This window comes from Colobus angolensis, unplaced genomic scaffold, assembly GCF_000951035.1.
Source record: "Colobus angolensis palliatus isolate OR3802 unplaced genomic scaffold, Cang.pa_1.0 Scaffold20, whole genome shotgun sequence".
Classification (NCBI taxonomy): domain Eukaryota; kingdom Metazoa; phylum Chordata; class Mammalia; order Primates; family Cercopithecidae; genus Colobus; species Colobus angolensis.
In genome coordinates this window covers 3,547,912-3,574,443 of record NW_012115155.1, presented here as the reverse complement: position 1 = coordinate 3,574,443, position 26,532 = coordinate 3,547,912, and the positions used below count along the sequence as shown (strand labels likewise).

General features: G+C 42.9%; 1 protein-coding gene across 8 annotated transcripts in view; it reads left to right on the top strand.

Annotated features, from left to right (window-relative positions):
- Nucleotides 1-26,532, top strand: part of CLASP1 (cytoplasmic linker associated protein 1) — a 313,075-nt gene that overhangs the window by 265,516 nt on the left and 21,027 nt on the right. For 6 of the 8 annotated variants that reach the window (XM_011941649.1, XM_011941646.1, XM_011941644.1 and 3 more), the window contains 4 exons: nt 8,179-8,329; nt 17,057-17,285; nt 19,574-19,764; nt 21,559-21,687. In XM_011941649.1, coding sequence (XP_011797039.1) covers nt 8,179-8,329; nt 17,057-17,285; nt 19,574-19,764; nt 21,559-21,687 — 700 coding nt within the window. Of the gene's footprint in view, nt 1-3,414; nt 3,532-8,178; nt 8,330-17,056; nt 17,286-19,573; nt 19,765-21,558; nt 21,688-26,532 lie in introns of all 8 variants that reach the window. The other 2 variants (XM_011941643.1, XM_011941642.1) reach the window with 1 other exon arrangement.

The following is a 26,532-nucleotide window of genomic DNA, read 5'->3' as shown; positions in this document are numbered from 1 at the left end:
CCAGGTATGACTGAGGTTCAGCCAATTTTTTTTTTCTTAATACTACCATGTATATCTAAAGAATATGGTGGTACAGTGGTGACAGTAAAATCATAAAATTATCTTTCCTAGTGGAGAAAATTATATGCAAAACTTGAATTTTCTGTAAATTGTTGCCTCTGTCTAGAAGAGATAGTTATGCAACATTAATTGGGAAATCTTTTCTTCCATAACATACAGTTCATACATCTTTTAGTTATTGCATTCTTAGGGTGGCACATTCTTTAGATAGTAAGTCAAAATGTTTAACTCAAATTAAGCATTTTATTATTATTTGTGCTACTAATCTAAGTAAAAACTTGTTAATGCTGTTAGTATCATTCATCAGAGCTGAAACTGGCTAAGTCAATCTCCATGGGTCCTCAAGTCATTAAAAATTTTGTTTTTCGAGGTCATTATCCCTTCTTAATTGGCCTCATATTAATTTTTATTTATAGTTACAGATCAGTGGAAGAAACGAGGAGATTTATTTTCAATATTCGGTAGTTCATGTGTGGTCTAAATATTTTCTTGTTATCAGATTCTTCTTTAGGGAGTTATTTATGTAGTTTCTTTCTTGGAAAAATCTATTTTTTTAAACTTGCCATCATTCAGTGCATAGATAGCCAGGTGGCCTCAGCCAACTTGAGCTCACGGAAGAAATGATTTTTCTTGCAACTAAAACTGTCCAGCAGTGGGAAAAACTGCCTCATGTTATCATGTCACTAGAAATATTCAAATAGGCTGCATATTTTCTAAAGGAAAATGATAAAAGAAATGGATTATTGCACTAAATAGAATTGAGTAGGTTACCTCATTTACGGAGACTATAAAAAGGTAGACAGATCTGTTGTATATAATCTCAGCTATTTTTACCTGAGCATTGTTCTTAAATTGTTGATTTTCTGCAACCTGCCATTCCTTTGAGTTATCTTGACCAAACCATGTTAGCTTTTTATTCTGTAGGGGAAAAGCTATTACCAATTATTTGTTTTCAGTCAAATTTATTTATTTATTTATTTATTTATTTATTTGGAGGCTGAGTCTCACTCTGTCACCCAGGCTGGAGTGCAGTGGCATGATCTCTGCTCACTGCGACCTCTGCCTTCTGGATTCAAGCGATTCTCATGTCTCGGCCTCCTGAGTAGCTGGGATTACAGGCGCGCACCACCACGGCAGGCTAATTTTTGTATTTTTAGTAGAGACGGAGTCTCGAACTCCTGACCCCAGGTTATCCACCCACCTCTGCTTCCCAACATGCTGGAATTACAGGCATGAGCCACCACACCTGGCCTGTTTTAAGTCTAATTTTAACTGTCAAAATGAACTTTTTTTTTTTTTAGTCCAAAATTTCTATACTTGGATCATGATGATAGTAAGAAACTATTCTAAAATGATAAGTCTGATAATTGTTTAAAAATATCACTAGCGGCTGGACATGGTGACTGATGCCTGTAATCCCAGCACTTTGGGAGGCCAGTGTGGGAGGATTGCTTCAGCCCAGGAGTTTGAAACTAGCCGGGGCAACATAGTGAGATCCTGTCTCTACAAAGAATAAAAAATCAGCCAGACATGGTGCCACACACCTGGGAGGCTGAGGTGGGAGGATTGCTTGAGCCCAGGACATGGAGGCTTCAGTGAGCTGCACTCTAGCCTGGACAACAGAATGAGACCCTGTCATATTTATTTATTTATATATATACATATATATAAACTATATATATATATATCTCTCACCAGTGAGGAAGTCATTTTTTTTTATCAACCCAGTAGTAGTAGAGATGCTGTAGATAATAGGTTAAACTTTTGTAAAACATTCTGTTAGACATCATTTCTGTGTGAAAGAGTAAATTACCTATTACCAACTAATACACAAATACTGCTTGGTATTTGGAGAAGAGATCTATGTGCTATAAATATGTGAAGTACATATTTATATTTTACCCAATGTGATTTTATGGTAAATGAAAAACTGAGTTGCAAGGGGCTTCAGAAATCATCTGAAGTCCATTTCCTTTAAGAGAAAAAAGTATATGGTGGTCCTTGCTCTGGTCTGCCATATGTTCTTGGCAAACATGTCATAGAGCAGGATGACTCTGTGTAAATAGCGTATGTGTTCCTAGCAATAGGAAGTCATTTTTAGTGGTCCTCTTGTGAGAGGATCCAGAGTATGGATAGAATCAAAGTGGGCTTAACAGGGAAACCCCACCCCACACTCAGAGGTGGGTGTGTCTGCCCCTCCTTCCCTAAGCAGAGGCCCAGCCAGAGGTGTCACCTGCATCCCTCCTGTGCCCTCACCTCCAACCCAGTGTGTGTGTCTGACCCAGTGTGTACCTCACATAGAGGCCAGTGTGTCTTTAGGCCTCTGTACGGCAGTGACTTCGCATCTCAATGACTTATTTTCCTTATAAAGCAGAGCCATACCTGTGCTCAGGAAAGACTAGCATGCAGAGGCTCCCGCTGTGATGATGCCAGTGAATGCCAGTGGCAGGCAGGGCTGTTCCGTAGGTGCCCTGGCACTGATGCCATGGACTCCACCCTGGCCTTCCCCCACATCACCAGCCAGCCCAGCTCCCCACTTTCCCAGGCTTTCCCTCAATCCTTTTGAATTGCAGCAGTTGTTAGAACTCTCCTTCAGGGCCTCTGCAAGCCCAGGCACCCAGTGACATTTGCGAAGGGAAGATGAATACTTGTGTTCCCAGAAGAATTTCAGTTCTCACATTAGGTGATTTGAGCAGAGAGATTTGGTTTTTATGACCTGGTACTCTGAGCTGGCCAGCTGAGACTTAACATACTAGCCCTCATAGTGGTGCTACTCTTGTTTCAGAAGGAAACAGCTTGTGCTGTCTCTGAACACCATCCAACTGGATCACAGCCCCAGAGAATGCACTGCCCCACATTGGAGTTCTGGTCAGAGTAGCACGGTCTCTGAGTCCTCCTTCTGGAGTCCCTCTGGTCCCATTTGAATTGAGGCCCCGTGATTTTTATTTGGTTCTTTCTAAAATAACTGATGAGTTAACTGAAAGTGAACATCCATATTTTCTTGTGTATTGTGTTATGTCCTTCCCAGTGCATGCAGATACACACACCCCCTCATACTCCCACATACACACAGTCTCTCACGTAGACACTCTTGGAATCTCATGTGATTTTAAGTAGTAAACACATTCCATGGTTGGGAGGGGAAAGAATAAACCAGTCTCATCAAGGACCAAATTGTAAAACAAAATTTGTTCTTTTCTCTGTATGATGAAGTGCTAATTTTGCTCTGACTAACTTTAATAGAACTTTGTCAAGGAAAGAAGAGACTCAGACACTTAGTGTGTAGTGCTTTCCTCCTCCCCTCCCCTTTGCTTTTTGTATTTCTCTCTGATTTTCCTCTTCTGATCACTGCAGTCGGTTATGGGGTTGGAGTGCCGACGGGTTAGCGAAGCACCCACCTCCCTTTTCTCAGCCTAACTCCATCCCCACCGCTCCCTCCCACAAGGCTCTCAGGCGCTCTTACTCTCCCAGGTAACAAGCTACCTGTCAAACTTGTCTGAGGTGTCACAATATTATTGCGTTTCCAAGGTCGTCTCAGGTCTTTGGGAAAGCCTCTAAGCTACCTCCAGTGTGGTCCCTTTCTTGGTGTCACATAGCAGGAGTAGAGCCTTGGTGAGAAGTGTGAGCAGGTGTGTGATCTTTGCCATATCTCACAAGTATGGTTCCTGCTGTGTCACAGGGACAGATGACCCTTTATAACCTGATGAGATTCATCACCGCCCACTGTTGTGGGCCTTTCTGTACAGTGCAGTGCTCAGCCCCCAGAAAGAGCTCAGGAAATGCTGTGAGGTCAGCGTGGGCAATAGTGGGAGCAGTTTCCTTAGCGTGTGTCTAAAGTGCAGAAGGCATTCCCCTGAGAAGCCAGGAGACCTACTCTTTCCCAAACCACACCTCTCACTCTCAGCCATGCTATTGACTATATATAGCTGATTTCTTTCCTAACATACTGTCATATAAGGGTAGTCTGAGCACACACATCCAGAAAGGAATCCCCACGAGGCAGGATAACTGTTACAGCTCACTAAGGATGCCCTGCCTCTAGGAAGGAGAACTGTCAGTCACCTCATACACCCCCACAGTTGATGCCGAGTGCAGCATCATGGACACTGGTTATGCAACAATTATTTATGAGTCTGGAAGACAGGGTGGGCTTCCCTCCGATGCTGACAGATGGTAAATCTGTGGTACAAAGAAGGGTCCACATAGTACTGCAGATGTCTATTTCAGGGTCTCTTGGGGATGCTTTTTATAAGGTCCGAAGATCAGAGAATCTCTTCCCTAGAAACCTGTTAGAGCACCAGGCAGTCCAGCTGTCATTGTGCTTTGTGAGATGAGTTTCTACCCTCTATGATAGAGGGTGTGATAGGAAAAGGGCTAAAAAAAAAAACAAAAAACAAACAAACAAAAAAAACGGTCTGTTACTTTTGAAATGCTTCATAGATAGCTTTTGCACAGATTTGTATTCTGACTTTTGTGGAATACAAATAATCTACATAGTGAAGCCAAAAACAGTAAATGAAACATTTTAACAACACCTTCCTTTTGAAGCTCTTATACCTCTAAAAGTCATTTCTAAAGTGTACAGAGAACCCTGCGATGAATGTTTCTAGGTACACAAGGTTAGGGCAAGCAGACGAGGAGATGGCAGGTCACTCCTTTTTCTTTTTTTTAAGGTTAGCTGTGCCTCCAAGTGTAAGATCAGTTTGTTAACTATCTCCCAGTATGTTGACCCGTATGCCCTCATGGGCACTCAGCTTCACTGCCAGCCACACATCCAGATTATCCCTCCAGAGCACATCCCAATTCCTAGGATCATCTTTCACATATGTACACAATAATACATGACCTAACTCATTAAGAGAGAATGCTTACTAAATACTTACAACTTCTGTTGCCCATTGGAGGCAGGGATAGTTGACTAGAGACTTTTACATTTAGAAAACCTATCAGTTACTTAAAACTAAGAGGGAAGCTGTATGCCTGTTTCTTTGCTCTGTGCCAAAATCCTATTGATTCCGTAACAGAGAATGACTATGCTTAATCTATACATTGTACCCTTTGCCTACAAAACGACAAAGAAGGCAGACTTCTCTCTCCAGTTTCTCTCTCTTGGAGACCTGCCCTCCTGCCTCCCCACGACATGAATCCTTCAGCGGGCAAGCCCAGGGCCGCATTCAGCTTCCATGTTGGGTGGCATGGCCTGACGTAAGCCTAACCTTAGGTCAGTGACTACTGACTGATTAAGGAATTCTCCCTAATTTAAAAAACCCTAAGAGAGCCCTTCTGGAGTCTAACCAGAGTATTTACAGGTGATCAGGGCCTGACCTCTAACCCAAGGATTATGTCCTGGGGTTGTCTCAGGCTGAAACAAGACAGGCTGTGGGGCAGATGGCAGACTGAGGTTTCCCAGGTCTCTTCTCAGTCCACTTCTGAGGCCATCCTGCGGCTCCCTCATATACCGCTTGTGAGGACATAATACCTACCCTCCTTGATAATGGCTTTCATGGGAAATTCCTTTTTCCTTTAAGTGAGAACTTAACAGATACTGATTTGGAAAACTACAAATCAAGCCAAAGCATAAAAATAGCAAAGAAAGTAGCATGGTCCATTTCCTCCTAGAGGTAAGCAGTTACGCCTCTCACCTGCAGCTCACTGTTTTAGCTTCATACCAAGGAGATACTTCAAACCTCAGGCTAGTGTGTCTAAAAGAAGACACCTTCAATTGTTCTTGGTTCTGCAAATGGTGCTCCTAAATTGGGAGTTTGAGTTGGCTTATTAATTCAAAGTGAGAAGGAGGAAATTACCTGGCAGAATCCTTTATTTTCTTATTCTAAAAAGAGGCTATTGTAATAGTGAAGTGATGTGATCTGAAATGAAATATTTTTAGGAAAGTTCAGGTTAAGAATAATGAGATGAATTATCTGAAAGCTGACATTATCTGAAGCGACATATGGGAAATAATATTGTGACATCCCTTAAAAAACTTGAACGTTCCGCCAGACTTCCTCTTGTCCATCCCATCGTTCTTTCAGTTTTTTGGATTTTTTTCTTTTGCATGGGCTATGCTGTTATTTTTGGTTGTTGTGATTAAAAGTATTTTAAGGCATTTTTTTTTTTTTACATCTTGTATATATATTTTTTGTTTGAGTCATAATACTCAGTCTTTATATATAAAAAATAGTGTACTGGCCAGATGTATAAATGCCTTGTCTGTACATGAGCTAGTATTGTGGTGTCCTCAGAAGGAGGAGGGGAGCCTCTGGCTCCTCGGTCATGCCTTCCTCACATCTAAGGAGTGTTGCCTCTTTGACAGACAGCCTTGTGAACGTAGAAGAGGTTGAGATCTTAAATTCTGTTCAAATTTTTTATTCTACCTCCTATCAGTTGAGACACGGAATTTCAACAGCATACCTGTTCAAGGTTCACATTTCTTTTTGTTTGATGCTCAAGTCAATCTTCGAGTTGAAATTTTGTTGTTGTTGTTGTTTGGTTGGTTTTTTTGTGAACACTCCAAATACAATTGGGTTATGTATTTTCTTTCATTCATCAGGAAAAGTGGGTTTTATCTGGGCCATATTTGCAATTCTAGACAAATAGCTCCCATCTTTGAGATTGTGGTCAGCTCTTGGGCTCTAGAACTTACCAGCACCAACCCTAGAAAACACTTGGATCATTGCAACATCAAGCCATTAGAGATCTGGCCACTCCAAGTGAGAGCTCTCCAAATCTTACCTTGCTCATCTGCCCAACTTTTTTTTTTTTTTTTTTTTTTTGTTAAGGCAGTGTACTTAAGGAAGAGTACTTAGTAAATATTCATCATTTTTACATTACAGGAAACTCACTTTGGGAATGTATAGGATTGGTTGTGTAGGAAGGATACTTAGTTTCTTCAGTTACTACTCTCTTGAAGAACAGGAAGATTGCTTTTCTTTAGTCCTGAAACAAGGTTGCATGCTTACTTATATACAGCCAAGGATTCTTTGCGTGTGTGTCCCTAGCAATCCTCAGTATAGCTCAGGACTATTTTAAAAATTAAATTAGATGAATTCATCTGATCTTTTCTTGAAACAAGTGACATTTAAACTAAGATTTTTTTTTTTTTAACTTGCCCTTGATTGACTGTTGCTTCATGTTTTGCTTGCTTTATGCTGATATATCCATCCCATGCTTTTAAAACTTTTATATTCTCAGGATGGTTTTTGTTCTCAGGATTCTCCCTGTTTCAGTTTTGTTCTCAGGATTCTCCCTTTCCAGACATCTACAAGGCACTTGTTGACAAACTACAGTGCACCAAAAAGGATTGTTTGGCTTTTTTGCTTCATTTCATGTTTTGCTATGCCCAATGTCTATAAAGACAGCAGTCAATAACACTTTTCCATGAACAACAAATATTTCTTGCTTTTATGAGGATTCTTAGATGTCCATCCAGCAATGTGACTTTTTATAAAATCTGCTTTGGTTGTAAAACTCCAAATAGAAGCATATAGAAGAGTCAGGCCCCTGGGTGAGATGATGTGTGCGTTAGACTTTCTGGGCCCGTTTGTAGGGTGGATCTGACTTTGAGTCTAGGATTGTTCTGTTTTTTTTTGTTTTTGTTTTTGTTTTTTTTAATAGGGTTTTATTTGTTTTCTGGATTGGATGCCTGGGAGTATAACCTTGTCTTGTGAGGTTATTTACTTTGCTCCTTTGAAATTTGCTTGTAGTACTAGCTTTATTTCCAACTGCCCATTCCTCTTAAGTTTGTACATTTGAGACCAGTAACAACCAAACTCCTTTTTTCCATCTTCAAAATAAGAAAGTTATTTTTCCACTTTCATTATCTCGTGCCTTCAGTCACCAGTGTCACTCTTTGAGTTCCTACATTCTCATGGTTACTGTTGTTTCCCACTGGTTTTTATTGAGTGCTGATGTAATGTGTTTGGCAGTTTTAACAAGGAAGATGTGTAATTGTCCAGTGGTGGTCCTCTAACAAAAGATGCCTCCTTTTCATTCCAAATCACCCGATAAACAAAACTATAAATATGTCTTATTCTTTAAATTATGGGAAGTAACTTATGCCTACATCTCAGTTCTATGTATATGCCTCAATTTAAGAAATAAAATATTTTTTATCTTTAGCATGCTGGACTATGATACAGAGAACCTGAACTCTGAAGAAATCTATAGTTCTCTACGTGGAGTTACAGAAGCCATTGAAAAGTTTAGTTTTCGAAGCCAAGAAGATCTGAATGAGCCCATTAAACGAGATGGCAAAAAGGAGTGTGATATTGTAAGTATCCCTAGGCTAAAAGAGAACTCTGTATCAGTTCAATGACAGGTAATGAGACTTCTGAACAGTAAACCTCATGATTACTGAGCTTCATCATTATTTTTTTCCTGTAGTTAAAATAATGTTTTCCTTTTAGTTTTAGTTGGCATATAATAATTGTACACATTTATGAGCTACAAAGTGATATTTTGATACATGTGTAGAATGTATAATAATCAAGGTAATTAGTACATCCATCACCTCATTTATCATTTCTTTATGTTGGGAACATTGAAAAATTCTCTCTTCTAGTGTTTTGGAAGTACACAATAAACTGTTGTTAACTGTATTTACCCTACAGTACTATACAGTAGCAGTCCCCAACCTTTTTGGCACCAGGAACTGGTTTTGTGGAAGATAATTTTTCCAGACTGGGCCACATGATGGGAGGATGGTTTGGGGATGATTCAAGCACATTACATTTATTGTGTACTTTATTTCTGTTATTACTATAATATATAATGAAATAATTATACAACTCATTATGATGTAGAATCAGTGGGAGCCCTGAGCTTGTTTTCCTGCAACTAGATGGCCCTATCTGGGGGCGTTGGGAGACAGTGACAGATCATCAAGCATAAGGAGCACGCAGTCTAGATCCCTCGCATGCGCAGTTCACAACAGAGTTGACGCTCCTATGAGAATTTAATGCTGCCACTGATCTGACAGGAGGCAGAGCTCAGGCAGTAATGTGAGCGATGTGGGGTGGCTGTAAATAAGATGAAGCGTCCCTCATTTGCCCACTGCTCACCTGCTGTGCTGCGCAGTTCCTAACGGGCCACAGACCAATACCAGTCTATGGCATGGGGGCTAGGGACTCCTGCTATAGAGAATTAGAACTTATTCCTCTTACCTAGCTGTAGTTTTGTAGCTATTAACCAGCCTCTTTTCCTCCCCTACCCCGACCTTTCCCAGCCTCTAGTAACCACACTTCTACTCTCTACTTCTATTAGCTCAACTCTTACTAGTTCCCATAAATGAGTGAGAATATATGATTTTGGTCTTAATGTACCTGACTTTTTTCACTTAACATAATGTCCTCCAGTTCATGCGTGTTGCTGTGAATGATAGCCTTTCATTTCTTTTTATGGCTGAATAGTATTCCATTGTGTATATATGTCATATTTTCTTTATGCATTCATTTGTTAAGGGACACTTAGGTTGATTCCGTATCTTGGCTGTTGTGAATAGTGCTATAACCAACATGAGGGTGTAGGCTTCTCTTTGATATACTGATTTCCTTTTCTTCAGATAAATTCCCAGTGGTGGAATTATTGGTTGTACGGTAGTTCCATTTTTCGATTTTTGAAAAACCACTGTTCTGTTTTCTATAATGGCTATACTAATATACATTCTCACCAATGGTATATAAGAACTTCATTTTCTCCACATCCTCACCTTTGTTATTTTTTGTCTTTTTGATAATAACCATAAAATAGTGATAAGAGGCCCAAGGTAATTAATTTTACAAAATTTCAATTTCAAAAGAGTAGCCCTCAGCTATCTTTTCAAGGAATGTTTAGTGCCTTTTTTCTCAGTTTACTTTTGTTTATTCTGGACATAGTTTTGTTTCATGATGTAATAAAAATAGTGAGCCTGAACCAGACACCACCATGGCTTTCTGAGAGCTCCAGTCTCATGGGAGAGGCAGACAGATAAGCATAAGATCCTGGTGCAGTGAGTATGGCCACTGCTTAGCATCCAGGAGACCTGTGGCTAGTTGTGGTACCTAGGGAGGATGTTGTATTAGTCAGTTCTCACACTGCTATAAAGAACTACCAGAGGCTGGGTGTGGTGGCTCACACTGTAATCCCAGCACTTTGGGAGGCTGAGGCAAGCAGATCACAAGGTCAGGAGATTGAGGCCATCCTGGCCAACATGGTGAAACCCCGTCTCTACTAAAAATATAAAAATTAGCTGGGCTTGGTGGCGCACACCTGTAGTCCCAGCTACTCAGGAGGCTGAGGCAGGAGAATCACTTGAACCCGGGAGGCGGAGGTTGCAGTGAGCCGAGATCACGCCACTGCACTCCAGCCTGGCAACAGAGTGGACTCCATCTCAAAAAAAAGAAAACTACCAGAAACTAATAATTTATAAAGAAAAGAGGTTTAATTGACTCACAGTTCTACAGGTAATACAGGAGTTGTGGCTGGGAATGCCCCCAGAAACTTACACTCATGGTATAAGGGGAAGCAAGCATGTCTTCACATGGTGACAGGAGAGAGAGTAAAGAGAGAAGTGCTGTACAGTTTTAAATAATCAGATCTCGTGAGAACTCACTATCATAAGAACAGCAAGGGGGAAGTCCACCCCCATGATCCAGTTACCTCACACCAGGTCCCTCCCCCAACACTGGAAATTACAGTTTGACATGAGATATGGATGGGGACACAGAGCCAGACCGTATCATTCTACCCCTGGCCCCTCCCAGATCTCATGACCTCATGTTTCAAAACACAATCATGCCTTCCCAGCAGTCTTCCAGAGTCTTAACTCACTCCCCCGTTAACTCGAAAGGCCAAGTCCAAAGTCTCATCTGAGACAAAGCAAGTGCCTTCCAACTAGGAACCTGTAAAATAAAAAACAAGTTAGTGACTTCCAAGATACAATGGAGCTACAGGCATTAGGTAAATGCTTCCATTCCAAAAGGGAGAAATTGGCCAAAACAAAGGGACTACAGGCCCCGTGCAAGTCTGAAACCCAGGAGCAGTCATTAAATCTTAAAGCTCCATAATAATCTCCTTTGACTACGTGTCTCACCTCCAGGACACACTGATGCAAGGGGTAGGCTCCCAAGGCCTTGGGCAGCTCCACCCTTGTGGCTCTGCAAGGTACAGCCCCTGCAACTGCTTTCATGGGCTGATGTTGAGAGCTGTTGGTGGATCTACCATTCTGCGATCTGGAGAACTGTGGCCCTCTTCTCACTGCTCCACTAGGCAGTGTCCCAGTGGGGACTCTCTGTGGGGGCTCCAACCCCACATTTCTCCTCTGCACTCCCCTAGTAGAGGTTCTCCATGAGGGTTCTACTCCTGCAGTAGACATTTGCCTGGACATCCCAGCATTTCCGTACATTTTCTAAAATCTAGGTGGAGGCTCCCAAACCTCATTTCTTACCTTCTGCATACCCACAGGCCCAACACCACATGGAAGCCACCAAGGCTTGGGGTTTACACCCTCTGAAACAACAGCCCATCCTGTACTTTGGCCCCTTTCAGCCATAGCTGGAGCTGGAGCATCTGGGATGCAGAACACCATGTACCAAGGCTGCACAAAGCAGCAGGGCCCTGGGCCTGGTCCACAAAACCATTTTTCCCTCTTAGGGCTTCAGGTCTGTGATGGGAGGGGCTGCCATGAAGGTCTCTGAAATGCCCTGGAGATGTTTACTCCATTGTCTTGGCTATTCACATTTGGCTTTTAATTACTTATGCAAATTTCTGCAGCCTTGAATTCTTTCCCAAAAATGGGTTTTTCTTTTCTGCTGCCTGGTTGGACTGCAAATTTTCCAAACTTTTACCCTCTGCTTCCTTTTTAAATATAGGTTCTAGTTTCAGGTCATTTTTTTGTTTGTGCAAATGAGCAGAGGCTTTTAGAAGCAGCCAGGCCACATCTTGAACACTTTGCTGCTTAGAAATTTCTTCCACCAGATACCATAAATCATCTCTCTCAGCTTCAAAGTTCCACAGATCTCTAGAGCAGGGCACAGTGCTGCCAGTCTCTTTGCTAAAGCATATCAAGAGTGACCTTTGCTCCAGTTCGTTATCTTCATCTGAGACCACCTCAGCCTGGACTTCACTATCCATATCACTATTAGCATTTTGGTCACAACCATTCAATAAGTCTCTAGGAAGTTTCAAGCTTTTCTTTCATTTTCCTTTCTTCTTCTGATCCCTCCAAATTGTTCAACCTCTACCCATTACCCAGTTCCAAAGGTGCTTCCACATTTTCAGGCATCTTTATTGTAATACCCCACTTCTGGTACCAATTTTCTATATTAGTTAGTTCTTACACTGCTATAAAGAACTACCTAAGACTGGGTAATTTATAAAGAAAAGAGGTTTAATTAACTCACAGTTCTACAGACTATACTGGAGGCATGGCTGGGGAGGCGTCAGGAAACTTACAGTCATGGCAGAAGAGCAAAGGGGAAGCAAGTATGTCTTCACATGGTGGCAGGAGAGAAAGAGCAAAGGAGGAAGTGCTACACACTTCTAAACAGCAAGGTCTTATGAGAATTCACTCACTATCATGAGAACAGCAAGGGGGAATTCCGCCCCCATGATCCAATTACCTCCCACCAGGTTCCTCATCAAATATTGGAAATTGCAATTTGACATCAGATTTGCGTGGGAACACAGAGCCAAACTAGATCAGAGGATGTCAGCTCTGAACTGAAGCCTGGAGGTCCAGAGGAGTTTGCCAGGTCGAGTAGGAGGGTTGTAGTCAGAGGAGGGCCTGTTTGAAGACTAAGACATGGCCGTGGGCATGGTGTGATTTCCTGTTTGAAGTGGATGAAGTGGAGAAGACTGGGCATGAGGAGTGGTTGGGAAGATTCAGAGCAGAGTTGCAGAGGCCAGCTCAGGAAGGATGTGCTCACTGGGGTATTCCCAACCAATGCTTTGACTTTACCCTGGTGATACTAGAGTCACTGAAGGATCTTTAAGCAGCAAAGTGGCACAGTCATACTTACATTTTAGACAGGCTACTGTTAACTTTGGAATGGAGAATAATTCAGGAGGAAGTGGGGTTGAATAGGGCATGAGCAGAAACAAGAATCAGAAGTCTTCTGGGGCTATTGAGCAAATGCTAGTGCAATTCAGTGAAATATTACTCTAGAAGGAGATACTCTTTTTGAAATACAATGAATGCTCTTTTGAATACATGCAAATTGCAGGAATTGTGGAATATCTAAGCAAATATATCCATCAGGACTTTGGATATACCAGTCTGTTTCAGCCAGTGATTTGGGCTGAAGTGCGATATTTGAGAGATACTGATTAGTTGCTTGAAGATAACTAAAGAAAAGTGAGTAAGTGAAATCACCAGGTAAAGGATAAGGACAGAATCCTAAGGAGCATCAACACTAAGGGAAGGACAGAAGCTAGAGCTAACAGGAGGGAGACCAGGAGAGGGTGGTGGCATAGAAGATAAGGGAGACTATTTCAGGAAGGACATTCTAGCCAAAGGGGCCATGCTGCAAAGAGATAACAGATCACATATGAAATGAAAGGGCTCCATTGGATTATTTGTTTATTATCCATGTTAAATGTTCTGTTTTAACCTAAAAGATATAAAATACACATTTACTTGCCAATGTTTTCATGTAAAGTTAAGACCTTTCCTTTGAGAATGGGCTCACTGGACTTCCATGTTTTTTCTTCTTAAATAAACTTTACACGTAGTTACAGTCTGCAATATCCAAATTTAGTTTCTTCCAGGAGTACATTGGATCTTGTGAGCATAGTTGAGTGCAGGGTTGAGAATGGAAACCAGATCACAGTGGATGAAAAAGTTGAGGAACAAACTGGAGAGAAATGAGGATCAAAGGGCGTTTCAGATGGGAAAGATCTCTCCCAGCAGGGCTAGGGGAGAGAAGCACCTTGCCTGCACAGTGGAGGGGAGCAGATGATTGGATGCGGGTCCTTCGGGATGTGGGGACATGAGGTTAGGGCCCAGGTAGAATGTCTGGTCTTAGCTAGGGAGGAGGGCAGCGTTAGGGGCTTGAAGCAGGAAGTAGAGCATCTTCCCACTGCTGGTTTCCCAGGGCAGTGGAAGGAGGCCTGCTTTGAAGCGGGGGACTTGTTGTGAGGAGTGTGAGGAATGGGGGAATCTGACTAGGGAAACAGAACTCCCACCAAGAACAGTAGAAAAGGTGGATGCGTGAGGGGTTACTTTTTCCAGTTATGGTGGCTCACGCCTGCAATCCCAGCACTTTGGGAGGCCAAGGCGGGTGGATCTCCTGAGGTCAGGAGTTCAAGACCATCCTGACCAACATGGTGAAACCCCATCTCTACTAAATACAAAAAATTAGCCAGACGTGGTAGCACATGCCTGTAATCCCAGCTCCTTGCGAGGCTGAGGCAGGGCACTGCTTGAACCTAGAAAGCAGAGGTTGCAGTGAGCCAAGATTGCACCCTTTGCACTCCAGCCTGAGCAACAAGAGCAAAACTCTGTCTCAAAAAAAAAAAAAAAAAAAAAGAAAGAAAATCGAAGAATAAAGGAGCTTCAGAATTCACTTAGCCACCACTTACCATATTTTTAGCAAAATCATTGAGGTGGATATAAAACTGTGTTAAATGTGAAAGACTCGGGAGCCAGTACATCTCCTCTTAAGCCTAACAAGGAAACCCAATCTAGGGAGACAAGCCATAGGATGAATGTCAGATGCAGTAGGAGGGCGGTGCACACAGCAAAACTGAAGACATTCAACATAGGGAGAGAGCCCATGCTTATGGTCAATTATAGAAATACAGCAGACTTATATCAAGGTTCCCTTCTGCTTTGCTTTAATAGAAATTACAACATTTAATACTAGAAAGAGTATAAGGATCTAGTGTAATGTTGGTGCCATGGGAAATTGATACAATGTTTTGGCACTCAGCAAAATTACATTTAGCAAAAGCGATTTGCATATTCTTTACCCAGTATAGTTAGTCTACACTAAAGAAAGAACTCAACAGAAGAAAAAAATATATATGTCATTTCCTTAAGGTAGCTTATTTCAGCATTAGCTACAGTAGCAAAAATATTAAAGGGGAACATCTGAGTACATCTTTTTTAAAAGCCAAGTAGAGGTAGTGGTGTGATTAAACATGGTGGTTACAAAAACTTCATCCACACGGCAAATGCTTGCACTGTAAGGAAAAGAAAACAGAAGGCAGCGTGCACACAGGATTCCTGCTGCGCAAAGCCTGCGTGGAGACACACACTGAGGTAGTAAGGTTTTGTTGTTAACAGTGATTAGAATTGGTTGAGCTTTATTTTTAAAATGTCTGAAGTTTTTAAAACCCTTCTCTTTTTTTGTTGTTGTTTTTAAACCTCCTGTTCAATGACTTACCTTTTTCTTTGATAAATAATTTTTATTATAATAGTAGTATTTTTAGAAGACTTATAAAAAGAAACAATTAAAACCATCCATGAATTTTCTTCTACCCAGAGAAAACCTCTGTTAAGATTTGATTTATACCTTTTTAGTCTTAATTTGTTTCTATCTATGCATATATTATGAATTATTTTTACATCTTAATTAATATAAAATTTTGTTTGTGGCTGTTAAAAACCAAACGCATCCAAACACCTCCACTAGATTCACGTCCAAAAGAATTGAAAGCAGGGACCTGAATAGATATTTGTGCACCATTGTGTCGTAGCGGCATTATTCACAAGAGCCAAAAGGCGGAAGCAACCCAAGTGCCCATCAGCAGATGAACAGATAAACAGAACGTGGTATATACACACAGTGGGATGTGCTCAGTAATTCCACTTACCTGGGGTACCTAGCATAGGCACCTTCCGAGAGACAAAGGAAGATAAAGGTTACCAGGGGTTGTGGGGGAAGGGAGAGGGATGAGGATGCAGGGTTTTTGTTGGGGATGATGAGAAAGTTTTGGATATACATAGTGGTGATGGTTACACATCATAAATGTATTTAATGACACTGAAGTATATACTTAGGAATGATTAAAATGATATGTTACATCTACTTTTCCACAACCAGAAAAAAGTGTAAATGCATTAGCACAAGTTGAGAGAAATGTATCCTGTCATCAGCACAAGTAAAAATCTTGCCGTAGGTGTCACCAACGTGTTCTGGCTGCCTGGAATGTTTCCACCGTTGTTGGATAGTCAGATGTCTGGGATGAGGAAAACAGTCTGGCCCCGTTGCCAGCACCAGCACACACCTGCTGGGCTACACTGCCACCTGCAAAGTGGCTAGACCAGTGGTGTGCCCCATATGAGAGGACCCTAAGAGTAAAAGTGATTTGCTCTTGTCAGTACCATGGCAAGGGGCCAGTCAGAGGGCCAGCGGTTGAATTTGTTGAAGACAACGTTCAGAATATACTAGCAAAGAAAAACAAAATTCGGAAGATACTCAAGACCTGTTCTTTGACCCAGCATAACAACTCTGAGTCAGAAATATCTAAAAGAAGGATGATACGCCTAGGAGGTGCTGAGTTCTCTGTCATAGGAGACTGTGACGCGTTGAGGCCCAGCACTAGGCAGGAATACATAGAGTACAAGGAATTAATTTGGGCATGGATGACACCCATTAGACTTAATGATGGCGGTTGGAAGAGCTTCTCTCTGTGGATGTGGGCAGGGCCGCAGTGAGAATCCCCCATTGCTGATCTGGTCCTTGAGAGCAGGGGTGTGAGTGGACAGCCTTTCCTTCTCAAGGAAAGGCCTCTGAGCCTTTCATCCCTCAGGAAACGCCTTGGTAAAGTGAATCACCAAATTACAAAGTAAAGGAGATTTGAAGCGTAAAGACTAGATGCAAATGCAGGCATATTGTTCCTTTTATGGTAGTTTATGGATTTGGTATTTTTACACTGTAATACTAATAGCTGTTCTTTTGTCACTGGCCATACATATTTCAAGTGAAAATCTCTGGCCCTCTTAATATTTCTGAGCATTCAAAGGATATGTCCATTACAAGTCCCAGAAGGGAACTGACAGTGTGCTGTGCTCCAGGTGTCCCGTGATGGGGGTGCTGCCTCCCCTGCCACCGGCGAGGTAGAAGGAGGCCGGACAGCTCTGGATAACAAGACCTCGCTACTCAACACCCAGCCTCCGCGCGCCTTCCCGGGACCGCGGGCACGAGACTACAACCCGTACCCCTACTCAGATGCCATCAACGCCTACGACAAGACTGCCCTGAAAGAGGCTGTGTTCGATGACGACATGGAGCAGCTTCGAGATGGTTGGTGTCTCTTGGCTTAAGTGTCCCCACCCAGAAGTGCTTCGCCTGTGCTCCCTCCTGTCTGGCCAGTACCAGGCCCACTGGTCAGATGTAAATGGAGACTCTGGGTCCGTTCTTTCTGCTTAGTCATTTGTTCAGGCACTACTTACTGAATCCCTACTGTGTGCTTAGGCACGGGGAACACGGCAGTGAACAGAAGCACAAGTGACAGGGCAGTGAGGAAATAAGCAGTCACACATGATATGAAGTAGCCACTGCCACAGCTGAGCGTGAGGGAAGGCCAACTCTACCAGCAGGGAGGCTCTGCTGCAGAACCCAGGGCCCAGGCAAGCCAGGGGCGTAGGAGCAAACAGGATGGCGAGCACGGGCTCAGCCTTTGTGAAGGCCTTGGACCTGCGCTTCCCAGCTCCCTGAGCTGTGGAGCGAGATCCTGAAGCACCACTCTGAGGCTTCCCTCTCCTCTCACACCTGCTTTGTAACCAGGTCTTCCTGGAGCTGTGTCGACCTCCGTGCTGCATTTGGGAGGCAGGGGTTTGACATACACTGACCACTTGCATTACCGTGTGTGGTGCTAAGCTAAGTGTGGGGTCAGAAAGATTTGCCCAAAATGTAACGTAAGCATATAACATAGGAAGTAGGGAGCAGAAGCAGAGCTAGTCTGGTTTCTTTCTGGCTCCTGTGTTAAGACCAGTGTCCATTATTGAATAAACTAGCGAGTGGTGAGTATGTATTTGTACGACGGTATTTTTATCCAAAACTTAATTATTTATTTTTTCATCTCTCATGTTACGTGATTTGGTTTATTTCAATTTGATAGTGCTTTTAAAAAATTATGGTTTTGAAGCCTATTTCTCAGGCTTGAATGAGTAATTAGAACCTACATTAGAATTCTAAATAGTTAACTAAGGGCCTACTGTGTGTCATGAAGTGTATGGGTTGCCGGGGACCGAGGCACAGGAGACACAGCCCCTGGCCTCAGAGAGCTCACGGTCTGTCAGGGAAGTAGACTGATAGTGGTCACACTAGTACCAGAGAAGGCCTGTGCTGGAGGCAGATGCCAGATCCAGTGGGGGCCCAAAGAAACGAAAGCTGATCCTCTTGCAGGGATCAGATAGTAGGGGAATGCTAAGATAGAAGAGAAGTTCTCTGTTTGAAGCAGAAGTGGCTGTAGGGATGAAAAGCCGAATCTTGGCTATTAATTGCTTATAGGCTGGTGGGTAGCGTCTCAGACTCTACCCACACATGTGTTCACTGGGCAGTGAGGGAATAGGGTATAGTGTTTGTAAGGACTGGCACTTCCTGGGAGAAGTGGACTATTTGTTTTCATTGCTTATAGAATTGTTTATCCTTTATAGATCTCGATTAAGGTAGAAATTACAATGTTGGTTATTCACCAACTGTTTACTAAAAGGCTTAAAGAAAAGGAGAAAAAGGTAGGAAGGCAGGAGGAAATGACAGAGTTCTTGACCATTTCAGACTTCCTTGTGTGTTTGCTACCCAATCTTAGAAGCTAAAGAAGTATGCAAATACACGTTTAAGTAGTTCCTAATAACTTGTCTGATTTGTTTGTTTTTTCATCCTCTCTATTTAAAGTTGAATATTCAGAGTTGAGGTTTCTTAAAAGAACATGGAGGAGAAAGGATGTGCCTTTCTGCCATAGAAACCGTGTTCACAGCCCTGCAGGTAACGATGTTGAGTCTCTTGGGCCAGTTTTTAGTCTCCACATAGATAGTCCACCAGTAGTACAAACACCTTGATTGGTATTTGTTCACCATGCTGGTTCCTAAGCTATAGACATTTGAGAAGGGAATGGATGATAATCAGATGTGATGGTGAGGAGGCCTTGAGGAAAATGTGTGTATGGGAGTGGATTTGACCCTGGTAAAAGGCTGTCCAGTGGTGGGGCTGACTCGGGACCATGGATGGCAGTGGGAGAGAGTTTCGGAAAATAAGAGGGTTGAAAAGGCACTTTGGTGGATGCAGGCATTTCTCCTCTCTGTCTGAAGTAGAAGGGAAAAGATAGCAAGGAAGGGTGAAGACGTTGACTGTTGGTACTGGACAGCTGGTCTCGCACCTCTGCTTTCACAGTGAACTTGGTGAGAAGGTTGGTGGCCGGACAGTGAAGCAGAGTGGAGGGTGGGAAGGGAACCATGAAGGAGGCGTCGCCTCTGGGAGATGAGGCAGGAAGGGAAGGATCACTGGGCACCACTGAGGAAGCCCCTGTGCCGGGCATTTCCTCACAAGGTGACGTATGTGTGGTGTGATGTATGTGTGGTGTGTTTCACCAGTGCCTATCGACCATTCTGACCTGGTGGCTGACCTTCTGAAAGAGCTGTCCAACCATAACGAGCGAGTGGAGGAACGGAAGGGAGCCCTGCTGGAGCTGCTCAAGATCACGCGGGAAGACAGCCTTGGTGTCTGGGAGGAGCACTTCAAGACCATTCTGCTCCTGCTGCTGGAGACCCTCGGAGACAAAGACGTGAGATGCTGGTTTGGCCTTTCCTTGCCCCTTTCCATGTAATGGGGTCACGATGTCCTTTTCTTGCTGGGCTTGGCTTCAGCTTTACTTTCTGGGTTGTGCTTACTGTTTACATCAAAACATTTATTTGTTCATTTTTCACATATTTTCTGAGCACGTTTAGTAAGGTCATGTTTTTATCAGCAACAAGCTGCTTCTTGGCTTACGTGCATGGTCTGCAACTGGGTTTATAGTAGTTAAGGGAACCTCATTCCTGCATCTAGTTGCTTTAACACAGAATTTCTTAAAACTTCATTAGCATAGAATGTGGTCTTTTAGGATGCACTTTTTCACTTGTGAGTTTCATTTTTGTTTCATATGTAATTGAGAAATAAAAAGGTCCATTTTAAAAGACCTAATTAAATGCTACATTCCATGAAATTCCATCTTGGTTCCCGCCTACATATGTTAAGAGTTCCAATAAGTTTAATCAGTCAAGTGGCAGGTTCCAGAAGCATGATCCTGATTTTTGTATTATTAATTTTAAAATAAAAAAGCTTCATTATGCTGGGACATTTGCATGTGACAAACTAGGCATTTGTGACATGCCTGGTCTGTGATCTGCACATCGTACATAGAGAACTCTTAAAAGGGGCAGTAATCTGGTCAAAGTCCTGCCTTCTCCCACCTGTGGAGCTGGTCCCTTGTATGGAAACAGGAATAGATGCTGGGAATTACCAGAATTAAACCTCTACAAGAAAAACTTTCTCCATCCACATTGGCTTTGTGTAGGCCAGCAGAAATGAGAAGAGAGTGCTGTGGTGAGGGGCTGGAGGAGGGGGATGGGAGGATTGCCATGCCCAGGGCCAGCTAGAGGGGACTTGCATGGCAACCGAGTGACAGGGAGGCTTACTGCGTGCCATGCTGTGGAGACTCAGATAGCTTTCTGATGCTTCGGATTAATGGTTTGGTTTAGGGATAAGTAAAGATAGAAGAATGGTAGTAAGTAATCTGTTTCACTTTTTTTAAAAAAAAACTTTTTAAAAATACTTTTTAAAAAAGACAAAGTATTGGCTCATAAGGCAGTTATGCCTTGTTGGCTGTGTTGGGAGACAGAGTGATGTCGTGTAGAAGACAGGTAAAATGGTGTATTAGTGTGTGAATTGTACAGATGAGTGACAAAGAATCAGGATGTACTTTCTGGCTCTGTTTGGTGTAAACTCCATTCTCTTTTATTGAGATTAGGAGTCTATTTGGAATGGCTTTCCTCCAGATGCATAACTCTGGCCTTAACCAACTTGCCTCTACACACCCAGTGATCTCATCACATGGAAGGTCAGGAATAATGACAGGCCTTCCACTGTCCTTAGGTGGAGTTCAGTCTTACAGGCTGTGTTGATGAAACATCCAGGTGCTTTGTACACATTCTTTCGTACATTTTACAGAAGCATAATTTGTAGGCTGAAGCCTCAGGAAATCTGGAAATCCCCAGAAAACTGATAATGAACTTAGGTGTATCATCCTCATTTGGTCTTGAGTGCGCGGCTTGTTCAAGAAGCTTTTTTCAGTGCCTGTCAGGCGCTGGGTCCTGGGAATGTCACCCTAAGGCACAGTGCCTGCCTTCATGGAGCTGATGTCTAGAGAGCCAGTGTCAAGTAAAGCCAATTTCAAGTAAACCATGTGATCTGTGTAGAGGGTTCTGCAAGGTTCCGGGGAACCCAGAACTGGTGCTTGGCCTTGCCGAACCTGCTGACTGCTGTGTGTGAAAGTGCGGTCTGGTGTTTGGTGATGTCTTCCTTTCCCCTTATACTCTAGCATTCAATTCGAGCACTGGCGTTGAGAGTTTTGAGGGAAATTCTGAGAAATCAACCAGCAAGATTTAAAAACTATGCCGAGCTGACGATTATGAAGACTCTGGAAGCCCACAAAGACTCCCATAAGGAGGTGAGTCATTTACGTGGCCAGGGGTGCTGAACAGGCGGGTCACGGGGAGCCGCTGGGATGTGGAGATAGAGGAATCAGAATCAGCCCACAGCTTAAGAGCCCCTTCCTTGGATCTCGGCCATGTACTAATACGGAGTGGAGTCCCCATTGCTGTCGTCCTTGTTGAGCAGGGGCGCAGTTCCAGGGCCAGTGCCATTTGTTCAGTTCCCAGCTCCTCCTCGCTGTTTCCAACAGGCCTGCCCTGTCCCCGAGATGTGTTCCGTGCCTGGGCTTCCGGCTGCCTTTGTGGAAGGGAAGGGTCTGCTGCTGCTTTCTGGCATTTAGCCTCTAGTAGTCTGGTGTGGGAGGTGGAGACCAGCTTTGCAATCCCAGACATGCAAGTCCCAGAACCAATGCCTCCTTGCTCCAAATATGTGGACCAGTCATTTCACCTTCTGAGCCTCCGTTTCCTTGTGTATAAAACAGGAATGGATATTTCCACAGAGTTTTTCATGAGAATTAAATGAGATGGCCAGGGATGGGTCCCGCCCAGCTCCTGCCAACAGTGGGCAGCGCGCTGCTGTGCTGACCTTCCTCCCTGCCGGCCGTTCAGTGTGCTGCTCTCTGCAAGATGAGGCTGAGTGGAGGCAGCCCTGCTGTGCCTCTTCCACTCACTGTTGAGTATTTAAAATGCTAGCAAGCCATCTCTGCAGCTTCTGGCATTGGGACCTCAGCTGCCTGGTAGAGAGCGGCAGAACATGCCTCTGTATCCTGCACACATGCCTTACCCCTATGCCTCAGCAGGCTTTCAAGTAGCTAGAAGCCTACAGAGAATGGGGAGGTGGCTGGAGCTGTCCTGATACAAATGATTCAGTGACACCCTTCAGTAAAATGAACTGTGGGAAACAAAACCATGTATTGGAACTTCAGAAAACAGCCTGCCAGATAATGGGTCTGACCCCAAAGTGAGACATAACTACTTGCCCGGTTTGATCTCTTGGCTCGTGTGTGACTGTCATGTGAGCACACTCATGGATTAAGGGAATTGTAATTAACACAATTCTTCCATCTACATAGAGAGACCCTAGATCGTAGTTCTGTTTGGCATTTGTGTGGCTGCTTGAGCAGTGACTGATGTGACCTCTTCAGATCTCCACCACAATTGTAGCTCAGCAAGGGCGAGGGTCTTGTCCTCAGACTGGGCCTCTCTCCACCTGCTAGTCCGAGAAAACAGCACACAGTACACAGGGGCTGGATGTGTTTTCAGACTAATAACTGGGTTTCCAAAATCTGGCTTGGTTGCCTGATGGCGATAATCACTCACATTTGAACAAAGCACTTTTCATTTATAATAACTCATTTAAAAAACGTGAAGACCAGGTGAGCTGGTACGATCAATATAGTGATTCCCAGGTGAGGAGGGAAGGTCCTAGAGAGTATAGGGGTCCAATCTTTTGGTTTCCCTGGGCTACATTGGAAGAATTGTCTTAGGCCACACATCAAATGCACTAATGATAGACGATGAGCCTAAACAAAAAAAATCACAAAACATTTTCATCATGTTTTAAGGAAGTTTTGGAATTTGTGTTGGGCTGCATTCAAAGCCATCCTGGGCCACGGGTGGGAGAAGCTTGTCCCAGAGGAACTGTATGCACAGCAGTTACTGGCAGAACTGAGATATAGCTAGGTTTTGTGTCTCCTTTAAGGGGCAGCTGGCATTTGCTAACTTTTTTAAACCATAATTGCTTCTCCTTCATGAGAATACATGATCAAAAAATGAAATTAAAATGTTCTTTTTGTTTTGCTTTGTTTTTGAGACAGGGTCTTGCTCTGTCACCCAGGCTGGAGTGCAGTGGCGCAACCTGTGCTCACTGTAACCTCCACCTCCCAGGCTGAAGCAGTCCTCCTGCCTAAGCCCCCCGAGTAGCTGGGACTACAGGCATGAGCTACCACACCCGGCCTGATGTTCTTTCACATAGAGATGATATCAGTTGTTTTCATGGGGCAGTACATACTTAGACTTGGGCATTTAAATGAAACGCCAGGCCGTCCATGGTGTCTTGCCACGGACTTCCTGACTCTCCAGTTGGAAGATATCTATCTAAAGTGAGTCCTAAGAAGGATAAGTTAACAACATTAAGTAATTGATTTGTTATTTGCTGTTTTCTTGAAAGATCTTTTGTGTTTTGTGCAAAATTAGAAATTTAGGAGAGAAAATTCTCAGGTATGAGGCCCTTTAAATTGCCCAAGGGAAAAGAGCAGAATATATGTCCTGCTTCACGTAAACTTAGCAGCACTCAGGTTCAGGGGCCTGCATGCTGCTGTTACTGACTTGTGGTAGAGCCAGTGGAGGAGGTGTGTTGGGAACGGTGCCTGCATTGGCAGGCCTTTCTGCTTTGCATAGTTTGACTCACCTTGACTCACTGCCCTTGGAGTTTCCTTATAAAACTTGACTCTGTCACTTTGCCAGGAGCTACTATAATAACTCAAGAACCTGTATATTTAGGTTTGGGGTTGGGTTTTCCTTTTTCGTTCCTTTTTTTTCTTTTCCCTTTAAGTGCTTCTTAGCTTCCTCTTATTTTAACCAATCTTTTTCCATTCCTTCTTGCTATTTTTTTAGGGCAGAAGGCTGAGAGTCGCATAAAGTTTGTGTTGTAGGCATCTTGTTGGCATATTAATATGGCACATAATTGTTCTCTAATCCTTCCATTTTCTCATCATTGTATTCAGTTCTTACGACTCCAAACATGTATTGAAAAGGATCTGAAATGTTTCTAGACTCACTTTATTAGTCATACAAAGACATAGTCTATTTTTCTGTCTTATTAATACTTCCAAAGTATGTTTATCCCAGAGTGAGCTCTCTTGGAACTTCCTTCTCAATAAGAAGCTAGTTGGTTTTATATTCCCAGACAAAAACTGGGCTTCAGCAGGAGATGAAGAACAGAAAGACTCGGCAGGTTAACATGGGGCTGCTTGTAGAGACACTGGCACCAGCTGCCCTCCTCTTGCCAGTGTGATGTTACCACACCAGCACGTGCACTGCGGCTCTGACTGTGTGACTGCAGTGAGGAAGGACAGCTTCTTGAAATAAAATTTCTGTAAACTGAAATTTGTCACAAAAACTATTTGGGAAGATGGATGAGGTAGGACTGATGATAAGATGGCTTGTTTTCTCATATAAGCAAGCGTCTGCTTTCTCAGTTTCTTTTCAAAGGAGCTATATGTGCAGAATGTGTTTCTTACACACTGAAAATGTGCCAAGTACCAAATCTGTCTCAGACACCATTCATCCAAAGCTAACATACATGTTCTGTAGTAGTAAGCAAGATAGATGAAGGATTTGGACACCAATTTAGAGTGTTTATTTTAAAAGTTGGTGTGTCTGAGCTTAGACATAATGTTTTCATGGCCCCTATTTGAATAAGTCTCTTTCATTATCTAACTTCTTCTTTATCTTTTTAGTAAACAGATTTCGCTGTTGAGTTTCGGCGCCTCATTCATGAAGCCACTGTGGTCTGCAGTAGAGCTGGCACTTAGCAGACACCTTAAAGGGCTAAGGCCTTGAGAGTGATCTTTTAAAATTTTGAACCCGTTTTCTGTTTCCAAGAGAACTCCATTTATTTGAACTCTTCTTATGTTAGAATTTGTAATCTGTTTCTTAGCGCTGGTACAGAACCTCTCCTTTGGTGATTAAAAAGAGAGGATTAAATAAGAGAATTGATACTACAAAGAGATTCTGGGGTCAGTGTGAGATACGAATCTTGAGGCAGAAAACCTGGTTTTTAGTCTCGTGTCTCCTGTTGTCCAGTTCTTCCCGGTTTCTTCATCTCAGCATAACCCTGAATAAGCAGTTCTGTTGTGAGAATGAAAGATATTATGATATAGAAATACGCTTTTAAAATTGTCACATGCTCTACAAATGTTGCTACATAAAACTGTTCTCAGACATCCTTATTCATTTCAGAAGTGCCCATTTCTGAGGAAACATACTAATTATAAATCATTGTATGCACATTTAATGCAAGAATATTTGTTGCTGCCAGTCCTTGTGATGTGCCTCTAGTACCCATAATGTTGAAGTTCACAGTAAATGTTTTATTTAAACTTGAAAGAAGCCCAACTCGAAAGAAGCCCAACTCTGTTTTTTGAAGATATTCTGTAATTGAGGTTTTCCGATCACTAGACTTAGCTTATTCTGAGCTTTGCCACGTTAGTGAATATCCAGTTACACTTGTCTGTTAAAAGAGGAAAATATTAGCATCATTCGTGTCACCGTGCTGGGTCACCAAACATTTCTTGCTCCACACACAAAGGTCGTGGTGTTTAAGGCACCAGAATCCAGCTTCAAGTGGTTTGACTCGTTTTGGGAAGTTTGATTCTTAGATAAATATAAAACCACCAGTATTATGTCTTCAGGGGTTTTATTTTTAAATCATTTCTGGTTAACTTTTTATTTTATGACTTTAAAGAATTAAAATGGCAAAATCAGACCAAAGTTATTTATAAAAGAAAAGAGAACTTCCTGGGAACTTGTCTGGTTTCTGATTCGCCCAGCCAGCATGGTGTCTCATGCAGTCCTTTAGACAAACGCCGTAGCCAGAGACAGGCACCGCTGTGCCAGAGGTCTGTTCAAATACCAGTTCGAATCACTAGCTGACCTCATCTCAGCCAGATCCCCTGCACTCAAGAATGGCCCTTAGGTGCCTCTCAGGGCAGCAGTCTTTGTATCCGTGGACCCTGGGAAATAATACACTGCATGAACTCTGGAGAAATGCCTTTACCCCTCTGTACTTTGGTTTTTCCTGATCTTTTATCCTACCAAGTGGACTAGATGATTAGCTGTGTTTCATCCAGCCTCAAGAT